This window comes from Cataglyphis hispanica, chromosome 5 (genome assembly GCF_021464435.1).
Source record: "Cataglyphis hispanica isolate Lineage 1 chromosome 5, ULB_Chis1_1.0, whole genome shotgun sequence".
Classification (NCBI taxonomy): domain Eukaryota; kingdom Metazoa; phylum Arthropoda; class Insecta; order Hymenoptera; family Formicidae; genus Cataglyphis; species Cataglyphis hispanica.
This window is the reverse complement of record NC_065958.1, coordinates 9963620-9990670: the sequence shown is the minus strand read 5'-3', so window position 1 is coordinate 9990670 and position 27051 is coordinate 9963620. Positions and strand designations below refer to the sequence as shown.

At 34.5% G+C, this 27051-nt stretch overlaps 5 protein-coding genes across 13 annotated transcripts; 3 read left to right on the top strand and 2 right to left on the bottom strand.

The window, feature by feature from the left end:
• Positions 1–286: 286 nt before the first annotated feature.
• Positions 287–3415, bottom strand: LOC126849436 (T-complex protein 1 subunit eta). The gene is made up of 6 exons (XM_050591249.1): positions 3278–3415; positions 2380–2640; positions 1782–2111; positions 1224–1696; positions 828–1097; positions 287–742 (listed from the first exon to the last, which is right to left on the bottom strand). The coding sequence occupies exons 1-6, from the start codon at positions 3278–3280 to the stop codon at positions 460–462; spliced, it is 1620 nt and encodes a 539-aa protein (XP_050447206.1). The 5' UTR covers positions 3281–3415; the 3' UTR covers positions 287–459.
• LOC126849448 (adenylate kinase isoenzyme 1) lies at positions 2965–6331 on the top strand. 4 transcript variants are annotated; one of them, XM_050591277.1, is made up of 5 exons: positions 2965–3053; positions 5147–5368; positions 5633–5758; positions 5827–6012; positions 6103–6331. In XM_050591277.1, exons 2-5 carry the CDS (start codon positions 5183–5185, stop codon positions 6175–6177), a joined length of 573 nt encoding a protein of 190 aa, XP_050447234.1. In that variant the 5' UTR covers positions 2965–3053; positions 5147–5182; the 3' UTR covers positions 6178–6331. The 4 variants fall into 4 exon arrangements, with proteins under 4 accessions (XP_050447234.1, XP_050447232.1, XP_050447231.1 ...); XM_050591275.1 differs by lacking the exon at positions 2965–3053 and adding an exon at positions 3639–3845; XM_050591274.1 differs by lacking the exon at positions 2965–3053 and adding an exon at positions 4186–4351.
• A 146-nt stretch (positions 6332–6477) lies between these two features.
• On the bottom strand, positions 6478–8467 carry LOC126849437 (RNA-binding region-containing protein 3). Its single transcript, XM_050591250.1, has 5 exons — positions 8320–8467; positions 7716–8195; positions 7508–7619; positions 6797–7403; positions 6478–6706 (listed from the first exon to the last, which is right to left on the bottom strand). The coding sequence occupies exons 1-5, from the start codon at positions 8326–8328 to the stop codon at positions 6496–6498; spliced, it is 1419 nt and encodes a 472-aa protein (XP_050447207.1). The 5' UTR covers positions 8329–8467; the 3' UTR covers positions 6478–6495.
• Positions 8468–8578: 111 nt separating this feature from the next.
• LOC126849433 (protein PFC0760c-like) lies at positions 8579–12462 on the top strand. Of its 3 annotated transcripts, none has more exons than XM_050591247.1 (7): positions 8579–8861; positions 8938–9044; positions 9168–10725; positions 10876–11061; positions 11141–11325; positions 11408–11514; positions 11588–12081. In XM_050591247.1, exons 1-7 carry the CDS (start codon positions 8796–8798, stop codon positions 11641–11643), a joined length of 2265 nt encoding a protein of 754 aa, XP_050447204.1. In that variant the 5' UTR covers positions 8579–8795; the 3' UTR covers positions 11644–12081. The 3 variants fall into 3 exon arrangements, 2 of the variants coding, with proteins under 2 accessions (XP_050447204.1, XP_050447203.1); XR_007687399.1 differs by adding an exon at positions 12325–12462 and having other exon boundaries at positions 8580–8861; positions 8938–10725; positions 11588–11967; XM_050591246.1 differs by having other exon boundaries at positions 8580–8861; positions 8938–10725.
• Positions 12463–12551: 89 nt separating this feature from the next.
• Positions 12552–26846, top strand: LOC126849444 (uncharacterized). Of its 4 annotated transcripts, none has more exons than XM_050591267.1 (4): positions 12555–12922; positions 23566–23749; positions 24237–24381; positions 24991–26846. In XM_050591267.1, the coding sequence occupies exons 2-4, from the start codon at positions 23567–23569 to the stop codon at positions 25266–25268; spliced, it is 606 nt and encodes a 201-aa protein (XP_050447224.1). In that variant the 5' UTR covers positions 12555–12922; position 23566; the 3' UTR covers positions 25269–26846. The 4 variants fall into 4 exon arrangements, 3 of the variants coding, with proteins under 3 accessions (XP_050447223.1, XP_050447224.1, XP_050447225.1); XM_050591268.1 differs by lacking the exon at positions 12555–12922 and adding an exon at positions 14803–14889; XR_007687402.1 differs by lacking the exons at positions 23566–23749; positions 24237–24381; positions 24991–26846 and adding exons at positions 17866–18808; positions 18892–19032 and having other exon boundaries at positions 12552–12922.
• The last annotated feature ends 205 nt before the right edge of the window (positions 26847–27051 follow it).

Genomic DNA, 27051 nt, shown 5'->3' with positions numbered 1-27051 from the left:
GGTAATTTTGGTACTTGAAATTGCTATAAAAAGGGATCAATTCATTGGTAAATCGGATTCAACATCAATGTAATTGTACAGCTATAATTTGTCAACTGCATAAATGTTCTGGAGACTTCAATTCATATATGTATAAAATAGTATTGAAATATTAAGAATCGACAAGAATTAATATTAATAAATAGAAAGTGTTAACAAGGGATGAAGATATTATATCACATAATTCTTCTCTCTCTCATAAATATACATATATATACCTTTACATATTTTAAGAAACAATACAAGCTTTTATTTTAAACAGGAGAAATCATGTTATTGCAATTCATTATAAATAGCAGCAATATACAAAAGTGAGAGACAAGGCTGTAAGATGCAATATAAAGCTCACATTGGTAAGCTGTGTTCTTATCTCATAGTATTTTATTTCATTTTCTTGAAGTCAAATGATGAACAGACTGATTACATCGGTCTACCCATGCCACGTCCCGCTGGTGGGGCGTCCTGACTGCTCTTAGGATTTTTGATAGTTTCGTCGACGGACAGAATAAGACATGCAGCTTCCGTGGCTGCGGTCAACGCATTGATTTTCACTACCGCAGGTTCCCAAACGCAACACTGCATGTTATCCGCGATATCCTCCGTATTGATATCGACGCCATACCATTGCAAGCCTTTATGATGCTTCTGTCGTAATTTATTCAAGATATTTGTCGCATCGAATCCAGCATTATCGCAGAGTTGCCTACATAATTGATATATTCATTTATAATTCGCACAGTTAACTCAAACTTATAAATATTGCATATATTTGTGTCGAATGTACTAACCTCGGAATAATTTCAAGGGCTCTCGCTATCGCTCCTATTAAGAGCTGCTCTTTTCCAGCGATTGTACGAGAATAATCGCGCAGAGTCTTTGAAAGTTCAATCTCGATGGCACCACCTCCTGCTACTACCGCATCGTTTTTCACCATACGTCTAACAACCATGATCGCGTCGTGGAGAGATCTCTCCGTTTCTTCCAAGAATTGATCCGCACCTCCACGCAGTATGAATGTACATGTTTTCGCTCGGGAACATTCGTAAAAGATGTTGAACCTAATGATACACAATTCAATTGTAAATTGTGACACTTAATATTTATAATCATAATAATTTTGGAAATGAAATTCTTTTACTTATGCACGCAATTAATTTAATTACATCTTATTATGTAGAAATTACCTTTCGCCACCAATCTGCTTCTCCTCAAAAACATGGCATGTTCCAAGATCAGCATCCTTGATGTCATGCACCGTTGTTAAAATGGCTCCGCCACATGCTTTCATCGTTCTCTTGAGATCTTCATCAGGCACACGACCGGCGCAGAACATATCTCTGTCGGCGAAATATTGTGTCGCGACATCACCAATCGGTAGTATAGACAGCACGACTTTTGCACCGCTCTTGTGAATCTGATCGAGTTTATCATAAAGAATTTGCCATTCCGCGTCGACAATTCGCTGATATTCTCTCACGTTATCCACGCGCACTTCCGCGTTATCCCGTTCAGCCTTCAATTCCAATTCGATATTTAATAATGCAATCTTGCATTGCTCGTATTTTTTCGGTTGCATCTCAAATCCAGCATATGAGAATGTCTTTTTAAAAGCCACCCCTTGGATCAGTTCAGAATCTTCTAGCGCGCCTCCAGATACCTGAGTTTTATATTATTTATTTTATATTAAAGATTGAAATCTTGTGTAAAAATTTTAAATTGTATAATTATATACATGTGTATACCTTTTTAATACCAATCAAATTAAGAGGAAGCAAATCATCTAGCATCATGACAGCTTTGACGACTAACTGACTAAAATGTTTTTTTTGTTGATGTATTAATTTCGAACTCATAGATGTAGCTGCACATTCTTCCAGAAGCTCCATCTGTTTACTTATATCACCTTTATCTATTTTTACGCTTAATTCATTAATCTTGTTTACTGCTATCTGAAGTGCACGGCGAAGAGCCTTAATAATGATACGCGGGTGTACACCCTCCTCTATAAATGGTTTTATTTGTTTCAAAAACTCTCCTGCTAATAAAACAACGCTAGTCGTACCATCTCCCACCTAATGACACAAGAATATTTGAAAATGATTTTCTATCTTATTACTTTACTTTATTTTGCAAACAAAAATGTAATGTTTGAATACTGTTGAGACAATTACATATCTTTAAGATATTGTCAGTCTATAGATTCTAAATTTAATATCCCTCTGAAGTTTTATGTGTAATAATATTAATTTCATCATATTATTACTTAGACGAGTGTTTAAGAAAGATAGACAAACTCTTTCAGAGGAAGAACAATATTAATAAATTTGGAATAATTCTTACTTCTACATCTTGAGACTTTGCAATATCCACTAGCGTCTTTGCAGCTGGATGAATAATGTCTAGCAACTTTAAGATGGTAGCGCCATCGTTTGAAATTGTGCTCTTTCCATTTTGATCAACTATAAGTTTATCCATGCCGCGAGGACCCAAAGTAGTCCTAACAGCATCCACAACAATCTGACACGCATTGATATTGGATATCACTTGTTGCTTCCCTTGGGTCGCATCTGTGCCCTCTTTCAACAGAATTATTTGAGGTTGCTGTAAAATTAACGAAAGAGAGAATTTTATATATTAATAGAAATATACTTAAAATATTTAAAGTTAAATACAATCGCGCGTGTAAAAAAAGTACCCTCGCGTATTTTCCCATTTTTTGACGTTTGCGATACTTTTTACGTATCTTATTATGTATTTTATGTATCTTTTTATATTTTATAAATCGAAATACTTAATCGCAAGACCAAACTGAAGTCTCGCGAAATATCCGAATAATAAATAAATGAAAATCGGAATCGTTAAACATCTATGTCGCTAAGGTCAATTAAATTAACAAGCAGAATCGAATCGAGGGAGCGGCGAATAACTACTTATCCTTATTCCTTATAAGGCTATAAGATCAGATCAAAGAGTGGAATAACTGACAGAGTGGAACGATTTGCGGGAACGCGTCTGTGAGTATAATGTCGATTCATTTATTACGTTTATCAAAGCAAGATTTCTCATCGCAAGATTGTAATATACTTGGTGAAAATAAATTAACGAAGGACAATGAAAATGATGAAAAATATTAGTTTGGAGTCCGCTTTGTCGGGATGGGGTTAGCGTGCGTCAAAAAAATGTTTATAAATATAATTTGGAATATAATTTTTTTTTGTTCCTTTATATTGAAACCTACCATGTTAATATTTTTGATGTAGGATATTATGCGCGACTTTGAGAATTATTTCTCGATATTTCCGGATTAATTAACGCCTCGTACAACGAAACGCGCCGACAAAATTCAGGAACAGAGAGTAGATGCTTTCAAGATTTGGATTTGGATACAGAGAAATATATAGTGGAATCCTCTATTCTGTAATATTCTGTAAACTGTATTTCGTGAAATTTTTCGCCAGTTTATTTTACCGCCGACCGATGACCAATCGCATCGTTTGACACATACGATTCATAGAAATTGATTAAAGCTGGAGAGTAGAAGAGATCTGCCATCTATATTATAATGTATAGTTTATGACTTTTTTTTGTATGTAGCCACTAGTGTAGTCAAATGCAGCCAATTTTGCTATGCTATAAGGAACAGACTTGTAAATTATCTTTCGAAGGATAACCACAAGTTTCTGTCAAAACAACTTGATGACCACAAGTGGTTGATTTTTGTATGCGATTAGATTGTCGGTTTGAAGATGTACGTCGTTGATTTTCTTGCAGTAGAATAACGATTCGCGCTCGGAGAAGAAAAAAAGGTATTTAAACAATTCCTTTCTTAGTTACAAAAAGAGATAATTGTATTTATAATTTTTTATTCAAGATAACTCGATCAACTTTTTTCCTATTTTTTGTGCTATCGTGATCCCAGTAATATACAATTTTTATTCAGGATTAGAGATTACATTAGAGCACTCTTTCATGTAAACTATATGTACGATAAGATCTGTCCACCCCCGCATATATATTTTAGTTATGTAAAACACACATAAAGCGTACTCATATTACACGATACAACCTAGAGAGGATTCTTTGCGTTTGCTACAGATTTATTTTTAAACATTGCTATATTTATATATCTATCTAATATTGTATAATACGCCACTCTCTGTCCTCAAATAATCCGGGGAACGAGGAAATTGGATCGGATATATTTTAGTCGTTTTCGTGCTTTTGTCGTTGCCGCGCATTCATACATTTTTATTTTACGTTAAATTTTACATCCCGACGAAGTGTCAGTCGTCACGTGAACGAATTTATTAAGGTTTCAGGACTTCCGTCGATTAATCTTAATCTCTTTTTCCGCCAGAATCAAGTAGAGTGATAAAATGGTTTAATCAATTTACATTTAACCGACAGATGATATCATCATATTTATGTCAGGACGGTTTCAAGTGTCGCTTGAGACCAATTTTTATTTAATCTGTTTCCTTAAATGTTTCTATTTAAATTTAATGGCAATGGAAATAATTTTTAAATGAAAATTGCTGTCTAAAATTTAATAAATCAAGGTTGTCGGTGCTTCACGAGATACTTGGAAAAAGTTCAAGGTGACGAGATGCGGAGTATAATTGAGGTCTCGCATCAAAGGCGCAAGCGCATCTCGTTTCGTGAGAAATCGATACGTTTAAAATTTCATTTTCATTTCTTCAATGTTGGATTCGATTAATATCAGTATTGTTCGCTCTCTCATTTATTTGCAATGTATATTCGTCACGAGTTTTTCCGGTTTTTCCTATAACCACAAGAAGTATCATGAATTTTTCATCGCGAAAAATACAAATATCTTCAAAATTATTTGGCATATTTCAAGATCCTTTGAGTTCTCTTGTCCTATAAAAAAAAAAAAATTATTAATATGTATATATGAAGAAGTCGCTTAAATATTTGTTACAAATTGAAAAGTTTTGTACATTATTCAAAATTGACGTATATATATTAAAAAAGCGATTTAAAAAAGAGAGAAAGATTGAAACTTTTTTAATTGTGAATTATTGAGAACTTTCAACTTTCTGTTCTCAAATTTGTAAATGTTTAAACGGTGCTATTTTCAATCTAGCGAACGTGACGTTGAGAAATAAACTACGCGGGAAAAATGAAAACGATCTGGGTTATCGGCGGGCCGGGATGCGGCAAGGGAACGCAGTGCGACCGTATGATTGAAAAGTACGGATTTCTTCACCTGAGCAGCGGTGATTTATTGCGAGCGGAAGTAGCCAGTGGTAGCGAAAGAGGAGCATCGCTACAGGATCTAATGTCCAAGGGATTATTCGTACCAACGGTATAACATCTCACGCGTAATATTTTCACATTCGACTCGTTCGGATCACTCACTATAATTATATTTATTATATTTATATTATATTTATTATATTTATTATATTATATTTATATATTTACATTAATTTCATTCATTTATCAAAAGAATAAGATTAATTGAAATTATTCGTGCATGTTAGAGGTAAATGAATAAAAAAAACATCTCGCGTATCTTACGCGAACGAACCCGGTTTTTCTCAGTGTGAAGATGATGTGGTTTCACTAGGACATTGTGCTGGAGCTTATAAAGGAAAAGATGGACAAAGCTTGTAAAGAAGGAACCACAAAGACCGGATTTCTCATTGACGGATATCCCCGTGAAAAGGAGCAGGGCATTCTCTTTGAGAAAAATGTAAAGTTTTCTTTTTTTTTTATTTTCCATTTTTTTATTTTTCATAAAATACTGATGTTGATGTGCAGGTTTGCCCCGTCGACTTAATACTTTTCTTCGATGTATCGAACGAGACCATGAAAATAAGACTTCTAGGACGTGCCGCCGTATCCCAAAGAGCGGACGATAACGAAGAGACGATTAAAAAGAGAATCAAGATATTTAACGAGAAGAACAATGAGATTGTCGAACATTACAAAGATAAAGTTGTTAGAGTGAGTCTAGATAATTAATATAATTCTCCTTTATTTCTATCTCATGCACATTGCATATTTTATCGACTTATGAAAATAATTACTTTTTAGATCAATGCAGAAGGAACAGTGGATGAAATATTCACCAATGTGACAAAAGCGCTGGACGCTCTGTTAGCATCTTAGGTAAATTGACAAATTTTGAAAAATAGCAAAAGATCTATTGCTATCCTTATTCATTATGAGTAGTGTGATACTCTTATTGCTCATCCAAATGAAAGAAACAAATAAGATGTTTCTTTAATTGTTAATTATTGAATAAAATTCTACTTATATGCAACTCTGTTGTAAGGTTGAAGTACAATATTTATATTTTCTATTTCCATCTTTCTCTATATTTATTCTTTAAATAAATTTTTCACTAATTGATATATTAGATAAAATACTCTTAAAGCTTCTATAAACATTTTTGCATAACAATTTCTTTCTCTTTTAATTATAAAATTATGAACCAAATGAGGATGAAGGTCTTACAGTAGAAATCATATTATTTATAAAATTTTGAGTAGCTTTGGCGAATTGTACAACCATAGGCTTATCTTTTAATATATATCCATTAGTTTCTTTGAGAGCCAATCTGGCCTGTGAAGTATTTTGTAAGGTAACGAAGGCTTGACCCTTCATTCTGCCTTCTTGCATGAGTCGTACATCATATCTGTAATACAGATATTAATAATAATACATTATAAGATATAAATAATAAAATATGATATTAGATACAGTTTTATAAACAAAATATACTTACTCAGCTTCAGCATCTTTCAATCCAGCAATAAAATATCTTTTATAAATATAATGTAGATCCTCTGTTTCTACTTGTTTTGCAAGATTCTTTATATAGAGACGATTGGAAGGTAAACCTAGATGATAATTTTGGAACACTGGCAGTAATCTCTGATCATTAATAGAAATCCTATTAGCATCCAATTCCTCAGAAGTTATATATTTATTTTTTTGTATTTCTGCATTCGTATTATCCTTTGTGTTTTTAATAGCTTTATTAACCGGAGACATTAAACCAAATCCACCATCTATTGCTATAGTATTATCTTGCTTATTAGCAGATGCGTCGTCTAATGACTTATCCAAAGTCTTTAATTCGATTTTAAGATTCTTAATTTCTTCACGTTGAACAGGCTCAAACATATCTTCTGGCTTGAACACTTTTTGCGTAGATGAAGAAGTTGTGATATTTTTGGCAGGATTGACAAACTTTGGAATTTTCAAACGTTTTTTAGGTTGCGGGAGTTTTCTTTTAACAGGAATAATATTTTGAGGTCTAACATCTTCTCCATCTGATTCTAATTCAGACTCTTCCTCTTCTTCCTCATTTGTATGTTCATGTAATATATCTACATTGAAAAAAATATTTAAAATTGATTTCTTTATAAACCTAATATATTTATGAATATTTTTTGTAAATAATCTCTATTATATTTGTTTATATTTTTATTACCAAAGATATCTTTATATTTTTCTACGTTATATACTTCTTTGAGCCAAGGAAATTCTGCTTCCAATTCTTCAAAAGGAGGTGGTAGATTCATTTTATTCATTAAATGCAATACCTATGAATATATACAAGGGCTGTAATATTACAGTTATAACATTATCAATTAAAATTCTATTGTTAAAAAAAATAATATTTCAAAAATGTATCTGACCTGAGTATAAAAAGCTGGTTCTTTCAATAGCTGTATAGCTATTCTTATTAATATACTTTTTGTCGGTGCCACATATTTGTATTTTATATTTGGTGGAGGTGGTTGACTAAATTCGTAATTCATAGTCCAATTGTTTAACTTGTGCAGAAACGCTTGAACATTAGATTTATTAGCAGTTTCCACTTTTGCCTCGTCGCTTGGTGGTGGCTCATGTTGAATATCTTGTTCCGATAATTCAGTGAATATGGATTTTTTGGCATATTGAACTAACAGATATTGTCCTCGAACATTTAATTGATGCAAACGCATCAATGCTTCTGTTGCCATTTGTTGAGAAGAAAACTTGGCAAAAGTAATAGTATACTTATCGGATAATCGAGTTGTTTTTGTTTTTATTGCACCATATTTTTGTAATAATGTATCGCGTCGATCATCGGAAAGATGCGCAGGCAAATGAAGAATCCTTAAAGTGTCACATGCCTGAAAATATATTAAAAATCAGAATAAACAAATTGATAACAGATAGGTTAAACGAATAATTTCAATTTATTCAAGTTGAAACTAATTTGTATTTCACATTGTATATATAAAGCATTAAAATTACAGGAATCATTTTTGTTGTGTATGATATCCTTTGTTATTAAAATAACTTGGATAAAACGTTATTAAAATAACCTAAATAAAATAAACACAATCATAAATTACAGATATCTAGATGTGATATATCATTGTCGAAAACGTTTTTAGCACTATGAGCAATTTCTAGGGAATTTATGGCGCCTTAGGAAATTTTATCTTTTGTGAAGCTTTCTATTTTTCTATGTATATAATAGTTTATGATTTTAGTTTCCTTGGTGATTGCACTTGCACTTCGAATTGCTTTGGATATTTGAATGATAAAGGGAAGAGTCTTCGCATAAAATTTAAAAAGTGGAAAACTGTCAAAAAAAAAGAAAGAAAAAAAGTGAAATAGTAGAAGAAAAGTGAATTAATAATACAGCGATAATTGTGACCGTGTGTAGAAATAGTTGGAAGAGTTGCGGCGCAAAGTGTATTCTTAAAGAATTAAACGCGTAAAATATGCAGCAGCAACAATTTTATAACTCTTGTATCAAAATAAACGGAATACCTCTTCTTTCACCGCTGGTAAATATCTGTAAACTAATGGGCTTTCATATTTTTACTATAGGATTGCTTTATATTAATATTATACTATTTTCAGATGACTGACAGCATCAAAGAAGAAATGAGACATTATAGAGCTTTGGCAATTAAAATAGAAGAAAAATTAAAAGATAGAAAACTTATTAAACACAATATTAAAGATAAGTGCGTACAAGCTAATGTAATGGAAACAATAGATCAATTAAAAAGTATCAAATATGATTCAGACAGTGATTTATCTAATCATGATACTACGAGCGATACCAATAATAGTGACTCGTATTCTAGAATGACCATTGTTGAATCATTGCCAGGAGAAACAAGAGATAAATATAATCAGTCTACTGCATCAGATGTGGAACATTCACAAATTCAAGTTTGTTTAACAGATAATGTTATTGATACAAAACCTGCAATTGCAAAAACTGACCAAAATGAATACATTAATGCAACAGAAGCACCAACAGTGAATGAAGATGTATCAGAAAGTAAACCCAAAGTACCCAATACACTGAATATAGTTCCAATAACATTAAGTAATGAAGAGGACAACATTGGTGCAGTGATGTCCAAGGAGAAAGAAAGTCCTCCTAAATTATCGCGTCAAGGTTCTTACGTATTGGATACACCCAGTCCTATGTTGCTTGCTCATATGAATACAGAATTGATTGATAAGAATTATGTTCCCACATCTACCAATAATGTATCGCGACGAAAACAATGGAACATAACACAGCCTAAAGTAAAGTGGGAAAATAAGCAACTTGTAGCAGAGAATGCCAAACAAGTCTCAAACAAATTAGAATGCGCAACAGATGAATCAACTTTTCAGCATCCAGAGTTTGATACTTTAGCAGAATCATATCAAATAGACCAATCTGTTAGTAATAGCAAAACAGAAGTTACTGAAGAACATATATGTAAATTAAATATTACATCAACTAAATGTAGTGATGTATCTGATACAAGTCTTGCGAAACAAAGTTCCTTAGAAATATTCGAAAATGATAGTGATATTTGTGTATCAAAGTTATCAAATAAAAAAACTGTAGAAAATACAAATAGTTATAAATCTGAATTTTCTTGTGAAGATGAAAATAGAGATCGAGATAAAATAGAAGATACTAAAGAACATCATAATTTAATTGTTAAAACAAAATCATCTATTACACCTGAAAAACTTTTAACAGTCTACAAAGAGATTGAAGAAATGCATAAGAAACAGATGATGGAGCTGATATATCGCCAACAAAAAGAACAATTTTTGTTACAAGCAGAATTTCAGAAACAACAAATGCTTTTATTAGCTGAAATAGAAAAATGTTCTTCCAATATATCGTATCAAGTAAATGCATCATCAAACGTAACATCGAATCAATTATTAATAAATAACAAAGAAAAACTAGGAAACATCGAAATTAGCGAAACGAGACAGGAATTAAATGTAAATTCTGCTAGCAAAATACACGAAGACGCGCATTATAATAATAAATCATCACCAATGAAGCATAAAAATGTCATTGTATGCCCGCTAGATTATATTTCCTCCAAAAATTTATATTTGTTTAAACACTATAAACCACCTTTTTTTACGGATACTTCTCCCATAACTTCTGATTACGATTTTACAAGAGAAATAATTTCATATAATACTAAATGTAATAATAATAATAATGATGATGATGATGATGATGATGATGATGAGAATGATGATAATGACAGCAATTGCAAAACACATAATCGTACTGTACATAAGAATTCAAATGTGAATCGGCAGTTGTTTCCCTTAAATAGTAATACCACACATGTCCCAATACTAGATACTTCAGTATACCTGGACAAACATGTGAGTACAATTGTATAATTTTAATTGTTAAGATTAATATATTTATATACATATACAGATATTCAATTTCGTGCATATATGAATGCGCGATATGTATGCGCGCACATATTTTATTGTTAATAAAGACATAAACATTATATTACTATATAGGTGCAGGCAGTGAATATTATCAATGCTTATACACGAGGTTATTTAGTACGTAGATTAATGCGAACCGAACGCGTGATTACATTAAAAAAAATATATAAAGAGGCATTACAATGTATGCTTAAACTGCACGTTGACGCACCTTTAAATTTAGCGGAAGTAGATTTTCTTCATCGTCTCCAATTGCAGGTAATTGTTCAGAAAATTATATAATCCTTTGTATTTTCAAAAATCAAAAGTGTATAATAATTTTACAAATATTTTCAAGTGTGATGCGGCATCTATGAATATAGTGGATTTATTTGCCCAATCCCCGAAGAAGAAAATGAAAGTAATAGCGCAAGATCGCGAAATTAAGCAATCTCGAACGGAACGTCCGACTTCGGCTCGATCGTATTCATTCGCCACTCAAAAGACTTTAGCCAGAAGAAATCTGAAGGAATTCGAATCCACGTAATAACATATTTTCCTTCCTCACTCTCCTTTCATCATTGCGCCATTTGCATTATTTAGATATATCTCCGTTTTTATTTAGAATGACGAAGTATCAGCGACCGGTCATAAAAAAAAGTATCGTTAGATCAAGGTGTCAAACTTGGACATCGGATATAAGAGACAAACTTATGTCACCAAATACGTTGCGTAAGTTTGTTTGATACATTTAATCTTTGTTATAAATAAATAAATATCAAAAATATATATTTCTAAATCGTAGAACAAGGTATTAGAAGAAGTACCAGCGCTGGAACTGTTCGGAAGCCTTGGCGATGAGAAAGAGTGCCTTACGATATTAATTAAGCGATACATCAATCTTACTATTAAAAAGCGGAATTACATATATATATGCGGCTCTCTCAAGCTGGCAATTTTATTATTTCTAGCGCTTCGTACGCGTTAGTTACTGCCTTAAAAAGCACGCTATAGTGCCTAATTTTCCGATTAAATTTATTTTTTATTATTGTTATTTCTTGACTGACATAATATTTATCTGTGATATCCAATATATTGCTTCCAATTTTATATTTATTGAAGCTACAACAAAGATTTATTATGCGAGAAGACTTCAAAACAAAATATATATTGCAAAACACAGAGGTAATATATGATATATGTAATTTTATTTTCCGGAAAAAATAATGACGAATGCTTTTTTATATTGAATTCTGTATTATAAAAAATATCATATAATATAAAGGAAAAAAGGAGGAAGTTTATTCTTTTTTAATATATCATATGTTGTGCATTGCATTTTTTAGGTACTGGTTAGAATTGAAATATAATGAATCTACTTTTAGCTAGATTGTTAATTATTTTTACTATCATTTACTATCATTTATTATAGTGCTCATGATAATAATAATTTTATTTTAAATATAATTTAAAAGAGAACATCTCTCTCTTTCTCTCACACACAGTTTATATTTTGATCGTTCTCTTTCTTTTTTATTACAGATGCCCAAGTTATGGGCGGACAAACGCATATTAATTTTATTGCGTTGACATACTTTGAGAATTAACAATATACAATTCGTCTCGCGCCGGCATGACTTGCGCGTATCGTTCGGAATAAAAGCCCTGCAGATTTCCGTTCGCCGTACCGACAGTGGAATCTGAGCCTGCGCCATGCTTTGAAGAGGCGTGTCCTGGCTTACACGCTCTTATTTAGTAACATAGAGGCTTTACTCGTCCACGATCTTTCGGGGTAGAACGTGCGCGCGCGAGTTTACTCCAAAAAAGGAAAAACATAAAAAAACACGAGAGCTCCCGCGGTGGATCCGTCGCCGCCGTTCCGGCGATAAATAACGCGGCGACCGGAAGAGAAGAGCGAAATTTTTAAGTGGAAAATGTAACGATTTCGAGAAGTCTTCTCGTCAAAAGGGAAGAGAGAACGGCAAGGGTGAACAAGAGAAAGAAGAAGAGCGGCAATTTTCTAATTTAACGGGGAGACACGCTTCATCACCGGAAGGGAAGTTGATGGCGTGAGACGTCACCGGCGCCTCGGAGACTCGCTTATTTTTTTCGCAGAAGTGTAAAGCGCTTCAAAATCCAGGTAACCATGTTAATTATTGCGCATCGAATTTACTTCGTCGCGTATCGCGTCTTGACTCGATGAAGATGACACATTTTGATTATCGATCCACAACAGCTTCTTGAAAGAGACTCGTAAAAAAAACTCTCCATTCCCCGGAAAATCCGAGGATTATTCGCAGGATGCGACGCAAAAATATGTCGGAATAAATTTTATTCTATTTTGTCAACAGAATGCTTTGTTTACGTTTGATGCTCGTGTCTCTGTTTTTTTGAAAATTTAACAATTTTGTATATAAATATACGACTCAATCTATATATATATATATATATATATATATATATATATATATATATATATATATATGCGAGACATCGCGCGAGCGTTGCATCCTGTTGAAAGTACGATTGTTGTTTGATAATATACAAAACGCATGTCCGACAAGATTAGCTTTATCTAGCGAATTCTATTCCGAGAAATGCACATTATAGACAGTTGCATGCGCGGTATAGTGATATAAAAAAGTATCCTAGCTTCGCCGAGGCATACACTAGCCGTGGCGATACGCAATTTTTTTTGCTATCATCGTTACCTTTTTTTTCCCTTTTTCTCCTCCGCATTTTAGAGATATTTATAGAAATATGCGTTTGACGCATATGCACACGACAGTCTTGGAATGATCTTGTTTTACATTGCCGAGAACCGTCAAGAGATCCGCAAATTATCCGTCCGCCTAATCGTCATTATCCGTTTCCAGTAGTTTACACGGTTTATCATTGATCGAAAGAATAGCTATATGTATATCTCGTTTCTCAACTTTATTACGTACACGACCAACCGATATTCGCGTCTGGCAACAGGTTACCCTACACACGACAGAACGGAAACAATCATATGACCGATTTTATTGTGTCGTGTATATATATATATATTTATTTATTTTATATTTTTATATATATATTTATATATATATATATATATATATATATATATATATATATATATAAAATATCATCGCTTCAGATAGTTTAAATAATCGAAATGTCAGATGATCGATTTGACGCTTAAACGAATCTTCGTACATGTATGCGTGAATCCTAAATATAGTATTTATTTTTATATCGATATTAAAGGAGACACATTGGGGTGGCATTTTTCATATTCACGTAGAAGAAGGTGTACGGTATACGATCAGCTCTCCACTGACAGACAGCTTGTTTTTATAGCCAAGAAAAATAACCCAGACGGTTTAAAAGCTCTGTCAATTTTCCAATGGGCGCTTCAACGCTTTCTTTGTGGAAACGTAAGCACACAGGATCGGTCGATGACTGCAGGCTGTCGTATCCTGAGGACATTGCGTCGAGCGCAAGCCACATATATCATAGAGTTACGGAGGATCTTAAATCACCGAGGATATACCGAGGATTCTCTCGCGTGCTTGCATTAAAGTCCGATGCAAAGACTGCATTGCTTGTCGCATCCGCGGAAAATGCGATCCATTTTCGGGAAAGGTCATGAGTGTGAATCATCACACTTACAAATCGAACATCATGTATTATGATAATGATGATCGAATCGGTTTTTTTCTCGGAATTTTCTCGAATCCGTCATTACAATCCGTCTCGCGGTGGCATCGCGTGCGGATTTTTTAAATTTTGCGGCGACAAATTTCCTCTCGTGTCAAACGACACGCAGTGCCGCAAATCGTAGCTTGTAATGAGAGCCAGGCTCTTTTGGCGGTATGCCAGACTCAAAATAACGAAACTTCAAATGGGCGATAATAATTTCGCGAAATGACAGTACGCGTACGTGTCACGAGTCACGTAATGAAACAATAAACGTCGCCAAGCGAGATACGGATTCGGAAACGCAGTATCGAAAGTATTACATCAGAGTTATGTCAAGAAGACATAAGTTCGCATATTAAAACGTATTTATTCGACGCTTCTTCATCCTCTGCCGAGAATTAATTGTATCGATGGGTTACGGTAAATACGCAAGTGTAAACACGCAAGTACGTAATTAAAGCTCTAACATTGTTGGGGAGCGTTAGTCACGAAATGTTTCCACAAGCGAAGTAGCAACTTGGGGAAAGAGAATATCCGGAGATTAGCAGGGCAAAGTATCACATTTTTATTAATGTAATTTATTCTCGCATCTTTTTAGAGTCAAATATCAATAATATTTTGTTTCTCCAAAATTTATTTTCTCTCGTTGGGTACTCGTTTAATATTTTATTTACCATTTCACGTACAAGTGCATCAATCAGTTTTCTACCGTTTTTATTGTATGTATATACATATATTTGGTACCTCATTTTACGCGAGATTCTTGTTTAGTCATACTTTGCAAGGGAAAACTTACGCGCTCTACAGAGAGAATAATAAATTTCTCTATATTCTTTATTTTTTTTCTTCTCCTTTCCAGAAGAATAATCGCTCTTGTTTAATGTATCGTATCTTTACGTGACATGAAAAACTGACTGGTTCATCGGAAAAACGAAGCGAAATGATTGAAAGAAAATCGCGGAAAATTAGCTCGCTTTAATTTTTCAGAATGCAAGACGTTGCTGCTTGTCCTCTCTCTTTCTTTCTTTCTTTCTTTCTCGTGGCGTGGGTTTTCCATAGCACACATGCGTGGCATACACAGTGTACATGGTACATACTGTCAGTATCTGTCCTCCTGTGTACTTTGCGTTTGCGTTCTGTAAGGGGGATGGGGGATGGTTTTATTGATCGTGGAGCAGGAAACGCTTTTGCGGCGCCGCGCATTGTGATCGTAAAATGAAGGAGCACTCGCGGAATCACCTTTGAGATTTTTCCTCTGGTTCGAATCTCCAGCTCGCTTTCGATATCGATCCTCCAATTGTCATCTTTTTCGATATCGATTCGCGCTGACGATAGACTAAATTATCGTACGGCATAGGCATTTACGCAGCGGTTTCTTTGTGGGGCGGAACCAAGACGGGTATCAAAGATATTCTTCGTAGATTTATGCATTCGCGAACGACTTTGACGACGCGAAAAAAGAAATTCTTCGACAAGAGAGCTACTATAGCTTCTATGCCTTTTATATATTCTTTTTCTCGCTTTATTCCCGTAGCCTCGCAAGATAGATAAAAGTATGGCAAAGTGCTTTAGTATTTAATTACTTTTACGGCATGCCCTTTAGAGAACAATGACACACAAAGCGCGTGCTCATATATAATAAACCTAACACGCACGACGTAGACATAATGTTTTGTAATACCATTTACTTTTGTCTCAAATGTGCATTTGTTACGCGTTGTTGCGAAAGAAGCGGCTTCGTCGATGCATAAAAATTTAATGGTTTCAAAACACACTTTGAAATATATTGGACTAAATATTTTTGAATTCTTTTCAAGTAGAATTACAATTTCGTTAAAATGTAAGGTCGCCTCGCGCACGTAAAAATTTTTTTACCAATAACACGTTCGATTTTTCATTATTTCTCAATTTCACGTTTGACTCTTCCCATATTAAAACTGTCATTCATTAATATATAAAGTAAATGCTTTCACGAAAACAACAAGAGGGAAAACGGGCTAATACGCAAATTATCATTTTAATTATTATAATCATTTATTGTGTATGTTTTTGGTCCAAGTATCGGACTATCTTCACCTTCAACTGGATTGAAATGTATACAAAAAATGATTATAATAATTAAAATATTTGTGCAACTATTATCGCGCTCGACTCTTAATTAGTCCGTTTTTCCTCTTGTTGTAATCCATTAATAAAGTAAAGCGATTAAATTCAATCAAAACATCTTTTCCTCGTCCGATACAAGGAAAGCGGATAAAGTTTTGCAAAGTTGTTTCTTTAGTTCATTAAATGGATTGTTTCATTTTACGGATTATGCAAATATTAGATAATTCTACTAGAGAGCAATTAAACCGTCATTTTTCGCTTTATTAAAATATGATAACTAATTTTCTTATGAAACTGCTTCTTTCATTATATGGTTTGTTTCATTTTATCGTATAAATTATATCTCTGTAAGAAAGAAAAAGAGATAGCGATGAAATCATTATTTTATTTATTTTATTAAAAATGGGGACCAAGTTCTACTAGCTTGTTGAAAATAATGATAAGGGGGAGAGAAAAACATAGCGCGTAATTATAACAGCTATAAAAAAAAAAAAAAAAATACAAGTCACCTATTTTATAGTAGTATTATATATACATATATATTGATCAATTTGTGATGGCGTATGACAATTGTAAGCGTTTTTCCGACTGAAGCGAAAGTACGGAAACGTTACGCGTTTGTAAGAAGAAAACCTTTTCACAGGACTGTGAAAATGCGCCGTCATGCAATACGCTTTAATATATACGCGCGATTCCATCGCAGTGCATCCTGTAAACCCTGTAAATAGATCCTGTAGGCTTTAGATAAATAGAGATAGCTAATTAGTCGATGCTGAGAACAAGCAAGAGTTTGCTGGAGCAATCGAGCAACCGGGAGATGTAGACGTGCGACACACATGACCCGTGCAAATTTGTAGTAGTGTGTCGATTAATTTCTATACGCGATTGTGCATTCAATTGTTCGCGGTGTTGCTCGCTCACGAGGCATGTATAGATTTGCTTTATCGGCATTTCGCGTAACTTAACAATAATGCCATTTCTCAATCCGGCATTTTCTTTCGCTTCGCGCTTAATTAGGAGCAACGTTACAAGATTACTCGGGATCTCTGTTTTGTTGCTCAACGAAATTATCTGCAAGAAAGAGAGAAAAGAAAAAAAAAACAATAACATGTGAGATGTAACGATTTAATTAGATTCGTAGAGAGAGAGAGAGAGAGAGAGAGAGAGAGAGAACGAGCGAGAGAGAGAGAGAGAGAGAGAGAGAGAGAGAGAGAGAGAGAGAGGCAGAATTGTTAGCGAGGATTATTAGCGAGATTGACTGAGCCAAGGGTTGTCTTTCCGGTGTTGCAGGATGCACGCGGTTGGATTGCACTCGGCGCTGGCCATCAAACGTCAGCGAAAGCGCCGGGACGAGCAGCGTCGCGCTCGCGAGCGTCGTTATAGCGCGCAATCGGGCGAAAGCGGCCTGACGTCGCCTAGGGCCTCGACCGGCTCGCTGGATCATCATGGCAGGCATCACAAGGGTACGCATGGCGCGACGCGCAACGCCGGTCAGGGGATGCTGGACAGCAAAGTGGTCACCTCGATCGGGATGCTGCACATTGGCGTGGTGTTTCTCGTGCTGGGCGCCTTCCTCCTGATGAGCGGCCTGCTACCGGGCGATCTCACTCACTTGGGCAGCAAAGCTTCCGGTGGTTGGTGGAACGAGCTCGTCGCCGTGGGTCTTTTCGCGATATTCCTCGGTATCTTTCTCATCGTGCTTAATCGCGTCATCGCTAAGAAGGAGGAGGACGATCTTGAACAGTACGTTCAACGCCAGCTCACCAGATCCAGATCCGGCCATCGATTGGAACGGGACGTGGAAACTGGCGGGCTCACTACCCGCCACGCCAGACGAGCGAAGCAGATGAAGCAGGACATCTCCTCGGATACATCTCTCGAGATTAAGGATGGAAAGACGGTTGACGGTGATAGATCGCCGCCCAGAAGCCCGCCACCGGCGTACTCGCCGCAGATCGCGATCAACGGTGACAATCAGGCGGTGCAGTCAGCGTTGTATCTGGAACAGATTACCGAAGAGGAGATTATCAGCGATCGCGTCGAGACTTCAACCACCAACAGCCTCAGTCCGGGTTCGCCCAGCGAGACCCGGGAGTTGCTGCAGAACGTACGATATTCGAAGCAGAACGGGAATCCGCAACAAGTTCATCGGCCACATTACGTTTCCAAGATCTAGATGGTAGGATAAGCTTGAAAGAAGCCGCGTTGCGAGGGAGGACGGAACACGATACATGTAATCATAACGATATGGATAACAACGACAGATTCCGTATCGCGAAAAAAGTTTTTTTATCCAGAATATTATTCTTCTTCTAGCTTTTCTCTTCCGGATCACAATGGAACATCTATCTCTGGGAGTCAAAATTTTGCAGTTTACGCGTTCATATTTGTCAACGAAAAAACGTACAAGAAGAAGCGTCGACGCGCGCGAGAGACGCGCGGGTATTTAATTTTAAGACACATGATAAGCCGTAATACTTTACGGCAGAATTGCGAGGCACAAGCTCATTAATATTAAAGTGCGAAGCGTCCACTAGTATCGGGAACGGAACTCCACTATGTATAAGTGGCAACTTTTACGCGATATAACGCGGCATTATACATATATTTCGTATTGCGAGTCGAAATGCGCGATGCCCCTTTTCTTCCGAAGGAAGCGACAAAACTTTTAATCAATCGTTACGAAGCTTAAAGAGCGATTATTTCGATTCAATTACACACAATGCTTCGAACGAGAAATGCGCGCGCGCGAAGTAGGTGACAAAAGAATCGAATTCAAGGACCAAGAACACATCAAAGGAGATCATATCGTAGAAAGAGACACGATTTTATGAAACAACATCATTATTCAGAATGCATTCTATAGTGGCAAGAGTACTCGTTAAATAACTTATTGAAAATAACCAGTTTATACCTAAAATCTCTATTAGATGTATAAGTATATTACACGATAGTCCTTTTTATTTAGGATATACTCGATCCTTTCTCAATTATTTCTCCGAATTGATCTCGCGTTAAAACATTTACAAAGATTATTATTATATATTTAATATTATTATATATTTAATATATTGACAATGACATTCGAATATTACAATGACATTCCCAAATTTAATTTCGATATACTTATATATACTTTAGCGCTAATATTTTAACTTGGAAAATACATTACATATACAATATATATACGGCGAATTCCAAAAGACACAGTAAGAAAAACTTGCAACTATTCGTCCAATAATTGTTGGCGCAGCATTATTGTTAAGCTAGTCGATAATTTGTAATATATGCTCCATATTCCTTTTTTATAATATATTAAACATTTATTTACACATACATAAACTCTAGATTTAGATGGCGAGATCTTTGAGAACAAACGACGTCGCAATCTACGCGATTTCATCTATGATAAATTAATGACATTATTATACGCATTGCTCTCGCGTTCGTTCGCTCGTTTGTTTCCGAATATCTTTAAAATGAAATGTCGCTATGCTCGGGCGCTACTATTCTGTGATCCTAAGAGAAGAAATTAATCGTCTTACACGTCAAATGAAATCACATTGAAAATGTTCTTTCGAAATATCGTGTATATATATTATATACTATTATATATGCTCTGTGCATTATATATATGCTGTTTTTATCATCATCGCGGAGCGCTATCTATTTCTTATAACACAAAGAGAGTGTCTCTATATTTAATTATATCTAATTACAATTTTTTATGCCTTTTGCAAATTTAAGAAAGTGAGAATGTGCAAGTGTGAGAGAGGAAAATTGCGTAACAAAAGGACTAGAGAGAGAGAGAGAGAGAGAGAAAGAGAGAGAGAAATTGTAAAAGAGTAGACGCGAATAAAACGGGCGAAATTTTTACGATTAAATCGGGGTCGGTTGAGGCGATCGATGCGAATTGAGATGAGACTTATCGCTTTGACTGAATACAATCTTTAAAAGTCGCGCAAAATTTCGCTTAAATAATTGTTTGAAAAAGTCTGAATGTGTGAGAATCGCGTTTAAATAGATATAGCAACGGTGCATATAAAATCTTGTAAGAATATTTTAGAATCTTAAACCGGCTCTGAATTAAACGTCGTGCAAAAGTGCCTTTCGTTGTACATTCGATATTTTTTTTATTATTTGTTAAAGAGACGAAAATATACACATGTGAGATTATCTAATTTCTCGTACCCGTTTATTTTTCGCGTATCTTTGATACGCAAGCTCTATAAACGATTCTCGTACATATGCATAAACGTATGAATGAATGTTAATCGAGGATTAATTGTTTATTGAACTTCTGTGATCATAGGTATTCTCTATTTTTGGGAAGTATAATTTTTTTAATCTCTATTCTCTCTATTTATTTATTTTCTCGACTCGAAAGGCTGAAATCGCAAACTAATCTTACTTATTAAATATATATCTAGTGTGTAAGTTTCTCTTGCATTTAAATCTAAGAGTATACATTTTAAAATTAGAAATTCACGTATTAATCTCGATTGTAATTTTGTTCTTTGACATATGATAGATTTACGAAGCACAACACCTTTTCAAGAGACGCGTATCTAACAGAAAATATCTCTGGCTCTAGATACTTGAACGCCCTCAAATAAGTGGTACAATTATATTCTACATAGTGTCGCGCATATATAAGCACGCGCCTATCGTATGTTTGCAAACTTTTCAGATTTAAATAAATGCATGAATCGTATATCGATTATCGAGACGTAGAAAGTCACATTTTTTGAAAGAAATAAATTTGCCTGTAGAATTATTTGTTATCGCATATTTTTATTGCGCTACTTTCGAGATTCTTTGAAAAATCTCGATTGCTGTTTTTATATTTTACAGCTTATATATGTAGTATCGCGATACATAAAAATAGTAATGCATTATCTGTATGATACAATAAGATTGAAGGATGTTAGATTTAATTACTAGGATTACTACGATTTAATTATTATGATAAATTAAATCGCCGTTAATTATTAGTCTGTTTTCGAAAGCAATTATTTTCTTAATTGCGATAGAGAAATCTCCACCTAGTGGCAATTGTTACGATCCTATCCATTAATTATAATTGATAGACCAACCGACATTCTTGATTTTGCGAGAGAATAGTAAAGATAATTGAAGAGGGGAGAAATTTCAATGATGAAAGTATTGCTAGAAACGCATAAACGAAACTAAAATGCTCATTTTGTGAACAGAATCTCGATGAATATGTCTTATATTATCGTTACACATCTTGTCCAAATTTTTGTCGAAATTTCAAATACATATATAACTAACGATAAGAGAGAATGTATCAAGAGAAGAAAAATGTTATCGCTTCTCATTTAACCGTATTTTACACGTTGGACTGAAATTGATGCGTGTAAATGCGTGTAAATAAGAGGCAAGAACACGATGGGTGTGCATATCTGTATCTCTTTCGGGACAATTTAAGGATATTATCATATTTATCGCGAAATTTATAACGTGCAAGGGGATACGTTTGCGTAGGGTCGGAATTATAGGGAATAGAGATAGGGGAGGGACCGCTATCACAGCCATCGTTTATCGTATCGCGTTACCGAATCGATGTCATCTTCATCCCCTTGGGATCCGTCCTTGGGAAACGTATCCGTATAGAAAGCTAAGTTATAAAAAGATTACGCGCGTTGACATGACGAAGGAAAAAAAAAGAAAATATATTGTTGTAATCGCCGTTATATACTAAACTAAAACGCGCAAAAGAGTATTACTTCGATGCTGTTGCGACTACTCTACCGTAACTATTTTAATCGAGTTCTCAAGGCTTTCTTATGCGATTTCTCTATTGTACCACTTATACAACTTGATGCACGATTTTTCGAGAATAAATATTTATGAAACGCTCCGTTCTTAATGAATGATTCTTCTTTTTACTCTTCAGATATTTCCATTCTACGAGAACGAGTTCATTTTCCTATCTTTTATTTTACTCCTTAATTAAAAAGCTTCGTCTACATCAAAATGCGTTGCGTTTAAATTATTTAACGTGTGTTTTAAATTTCTTGTAAAGAAAATAAATATTGATTTCGCTAATTGGTTTCGCCAGAGAAAGAAGTAACAAATATCGCGTTGAAATACTAATAATAAATCTTAACAAAACAAAAGTATAGGATCGTTAAGATTTTGCCTGCGGTACCATTTTTCTTTATCTGCCCTCGGCTTCCTGGAACTTTGCTGCATCGACTCCGGGCTGTAGGGCGGATGCAATGACGTATCGACCGGCCCGAGGTCAACCGAGGTCACCAAAGTTCATAGCGCACTTGGCGCAAAAGTACCGGTGTCAGTCCGTATCGCAGAGTATCGCCAAAAAGTGTTTAATCTCTATAGTTACGTTTTTCTTCTACGATTGTCGAAAAATATCCATCTCTTTACAGTTGACACGTACGAAATAACAATTTGATGTTTCAATTCAATGTTAAGAGGTGTTTGAATCGCGAGAGATATTTCGATATTTCGTATAAAATAATATTTTATAGGTAATGCAATACAGAATAGATGATGCGTGAGATTGATAAACAATTATTAATATATTAAATAGTTGGAATAATAACTTGATATTTGAAACTATGATATTTTTGTTAAAAATATAAGACGTGATATATCTTTCCAATTGTCAATATATAAAGATACCTTAATATTGAATTGAAACAGCAAATTATTTACAGAATACACTTTCGTTTTCTTTTTTTTAACATAGAAGATATTATAAATTATTCAATTATGTGACTTGAGTAATAAACATTTATGATTTTAATAATAAATAAAAAGAAAACTGATACATATTATTCAATTCAACAAATTAACTCATTACGAGATTACTGTCATTAATAAATACTCTAATTTGAGTTCAATTAAATGTATTTATTAATTTCAGTAATGTAATTGAAACAGGTTTCTCTTTTTGAACAAGAAAACGGTATACTTGAAATTGTTTGCCTTCTGTTTGATCAGGATGATTGGTGCTATGCCAGCGGTGGCAGTTCGTCACGAGCGTAGAAGGCAAGAAAAAAGGCTGAAACGGCCGAGTCAGCTCTATTTAGGAGGGCAATGGCTACCACCTCTTCAAGGTTCACCACCCACCCCCAGTCCGCACAACAATGTAGATCCCTTGCCCGAACTCTACTTATGCGGCAAGGTAATAGTAATCGTAATAATTATAATATAAATTCAAAGACCTATCGCCATATAAAGTCAACATTCAAAAACCTGTACCTAATATCTCTAATTAGATTAATACAAGTACATAAAAATTATAGCATAATGAGCTGCGAAGAACAACTTGCGCGATGTAGACTTTCAATCTTTTCATTTTAGAGCATTTTCACAAAAAAATATTATAAATAAAATTCCTTTGGCGTTATATTAAATTAAAGATAAATGAAAGATAGTGATTACATTTTAAGAGAGCGTTTCATATTTGTATATGTTATGTTATATACTATTTTGCGATATAAAAATCAATATGTCCACAATAGCAACTTGCATATATATAATCATGTCCAATTTTAATCTACTTGTTTTTCGAGAGAGAATTTTATAAATATATATATATAAGCGATAAGAAATATTTTTCATAAATGCAAACGCATATTCGTCGACTGATGAAAGATCGTTGCCCGCAGATATCCGGGCTGCATGCTGTGGTGGTGTGCCTGTTGTTGGGCGCGGTGGTGCTCGTGGTCGGTCTCGTCCAACTCGCTCCGGGTGCAACGACCACCAACCACAGATTGGCGTTACTCATAGCAGGCGCTGCCCTAATTATACTGGGTGAGCTTTCTTAGATACGGAAGTTTTCTTAATAATAAGGGTGGCTTCCTTTGGCCACTCTTATTATTAACCTTTTATATCGTACAAGATGCACACAATTTCCTTCTGTAAATAAAATCAGTGAAGGATCTTGACGATCTCAACAGCATTATTGATGAGATGCATTCTATCTGGATAGATCTAGATAGATTGGTATATAAGAGTAGAGTGCATTCTTGCTAATAACGTTGTTGAAACCATTCAGACATTTCCAATTTATTTTACGCCTAAATTTATTTAGACAAAAATATTAAAGAACAAAGCAATTTTTTATTCTTTTGATTTGTTAAATATATTTTACTTATCTGTTTTGTAAATATAATTGATTATGTATTGTAAAGCAAGAAATATATATATAAGACGTTCATTAGATTTCATTAGTTTTTTGATTAATTTGGGATCGATGTATTTTTTCTTTCGAAGAATTCGCATTTCAAAGTGCGCTTAACAAAAGAGACACCTTGTGTGTTTTTTTTCATTGTACAAAATATTAACAATTTTTTTCGCATTCAACTGCTTTGTTTTTTTTTTTCTCAAATTGTACGTTATTATTCTATAAAATTATTTCAGGCTTCATTATAGCGGGCGTAAGATGTTACGTGTTACATTGCATACCGCTTCCGGTCGAATCGCCCGTCGCGACGCCTATTCCGCCAGCGACAAGCGAGCAAGAACCCGCCGTACCTAAAGATACCCTGGACCTTCTGGTAGGTCATCAGAATCAACCGGAAACGGACGCTCTGATGCAGAATCGGGAGCACCATCAGCATCATCATCATCAGCATCATCATCATAACAATCACAAGCAGAAACGTAGTTCTCAGGGCTCGCATTCCGAAGAGGCCTAAAATACACGAATGAGAGGAGGTATGCGTGTATTTGTTCGATGATTTGACTGACGTGAGAGAAAACGGAGGAGATTTCGATTCGCGCGCGGACCGAAAGACAAATAAGATAGTTTAGCGAAATCTTTTTTTTTTCTTCAAAAGGAAGAAAGACATATAGCCAATCTTTCGTATATTATCTTAAAGTATGTATAGAATCTTCTAGAATATGCGGCGCATCTTCTTTGTGCAAACATCATAAAGAAATCGGATAACTCATACCCGTCGATGTCGAAAAATTTAATAACTTGATTGTAGCGATAAGAATTTTCCAGCACTCCAACACACCAATTAGTAATCTCGATAAACTTTTTTCCAGAAAAGATATTAAAAAGATATTAACAAATCGGGGAAAATGTTACTCGATAGCAATCTGCAACGCAACGTCATGAAGCGACATGAAATGCGTCTTTTGCATAACAAAAATACATGTACATTATCTTTTTACACTCGTATATATGTATATATTTATATTTATATTTAAGCGACATTAACAAAAGTTTGTGCCTGCGCGCGGAGAAAGCTTCGTTCGATGTCAAATTGACAAATTGTTTGTGTTCGCTCGATATAATTATGGCCTTTGCATAATTTCATTGAAGGCAAAGGCCGTAAAGGATAAATTGATATCGCTTGTGTATCGCGATATCAATTTAACTCTCTCTCTCTCACTCTCTTTACGATTATATTCATTTTCAATTTTTACATTTTACGTACAACGTAATTGTATAATGTAATAAAGATAATTCAATGCACTTTAACGTGGCGTTTTCTGCGAGAATAATTCTCGGCGCGCGGATACATGTCCGTCTATTGGGGTCCACTTAAAGTTATCGCGTGAAACACTATACACACATTAACAGTCACGCAAAAATATTTTACACACTGACACAAAAAAAAACGATATACTTTCATATTTCGAGATTTACGATTCCACTGCACTCTTTTCTCTCATTCATCTAATAGCCGATATAAAATAAGAGGAAATGGCGCGCGCGCGCACACACACACACACACACACACACACACACACACACACACACACACACACACACACACACACACATATATATACACACGTATACTCACGCTCATATGCACTTACACTTATATACGCACTGTAATTTAGTATTAGAGGACGATCAGTTATGTAATCGTCTGTATAACGTAGTCTGTTGCACTAACGTGTTGCAGCTTTAGTTAGATAGATGTTACATATGGAATATAGATAGATATCCCTCCTTAGATACCTGAATTTCAGCTGCAATATATATAGTCGAGCATTAGATAATTTCATCAACCATACCCATTAAAGCGGTAATCAACGTTGGTGCAATCAGTCTTGAAATTAAATAACGCATCTGTCTAGCGATAAATTCGAGACAAATGTAAACATAGTGAGACGCGAACTGTAACGTAAATTATGAAAGTTCGAAATATTCATCTAATAGTTCATATAAGCGATACAGTATTTTAACTTTTTTAACTTTCTGGCGCCCTTGACGCGCGTTTTATTTCCTAACAATAAAGTAACTGTATCTACTATGGCCTATTATTTTACAAATGAAAAGTTAATATAAATATTAAATACATATATTAAAATAAAAAAATTAAATAAAAAATATATTTATCAATCATCATTTGTCATTTACAATATATTATTTCTAAGCTCTCTTATTTTTAAAATTTATGATTGAAAAATATATGAAAATGATAAAAAATAAATAGTATTTTGAATTCAATGAGAAAA

What these genes read in the sequence shown, in the direction of transcription:
- LOC126849437 (XM_050591250.1), bottom strand. An exon ending in AACCAGCTTTTTATACTCAG is followed by an intron (nt 7,620 to 7,715) that starts GTCAGATACATT and finishes ATATATTCATAG; the next exon opens with GTATTGCATTTAATGAATAA. An exon ending in TTGAAAGATGCTGAAGCTGA is followed by an intron (nt 6,707 to 6,796) that starts GTAAGTATATTT and finishes TCTGTATTACAG; the next exon opens with ATATGATGTACGACTCATGC.
- LOC126849436 (XM_050591249.1), bottom strand. An exon ending in CAAAGTCTCAAGATGTAGAA is followed by an intron (nt 2,112 to 2,379) that starts GTAAGAATTATT and finishes TTGTGTCATTAG; the next exon opens with GTGGGAGATGGTACGACTAG. An exon ending in AAGCAGATTGGTGGCGAAAG is followed by an intron (nt 1,098 to 1,223) that starts GTAATTTCTACA and finishes GTGTATCATTAG; the next exon opens with GTTCAACATCTTTTACGAAT.
- LOC126849444 (XM_050591266.1), top strand. Translation starts at nt 17,867, where the DNA reads ATGCACGCGGTTGGATTGCACTCGGCGCTGGCCATCAAACGTCAGCGA.
- LOC126849448 (XM_050591277.1), top strand. Translation starts at nt 5,183, where the DNA reads ATGAAAACGATCTGGGTTATCGGCGGGCCGGGATGCGGCAAGGGAACG. An exon ending in GCATTCTCTTTGAGAAAAAT is followed by an intron (nt 5,759 to 5,826) that starts GTAAAGTTTTCT and finishes GTTGATGTGCAG; the next exon opens with GTTTGCCCCGTCGACTTAAT. An exon ending in ACAAAGATAAAGTTGTTAGA is followed by an intron (nt 6,013 to 6,102) that starts GTGAGTCTAGAT and finishes ATTACTTTTTAG; the next exon opens with ATCAATGCAGAAGGAACAGT.
- LOC126849433 (XM_050591246.1), top strand. Translation starts at nt 8,796, where the DNA reads ATGCAGCAGCAACAATTTTATAACTCTTGTATCAAAATAAACGGAATA. An exon ending in CTGAAGGAATTCGAATCCAC is followed by an intron (nt 11,326 to 11,407) that starts GTAATAACATAT and finishes GTTTTTATTTAG; the next exon opens with AATGACGAAGTATCAGCGAC. An exon ending in TATGTCACCAAATACGTTGC is followed by an intron (nt 11,515 to 11,587) that starts GTAAGTTTGTTT and finishes TCTAAATCGTAG; the next exon opens with AACAAGGTATTAGAAGAAGT.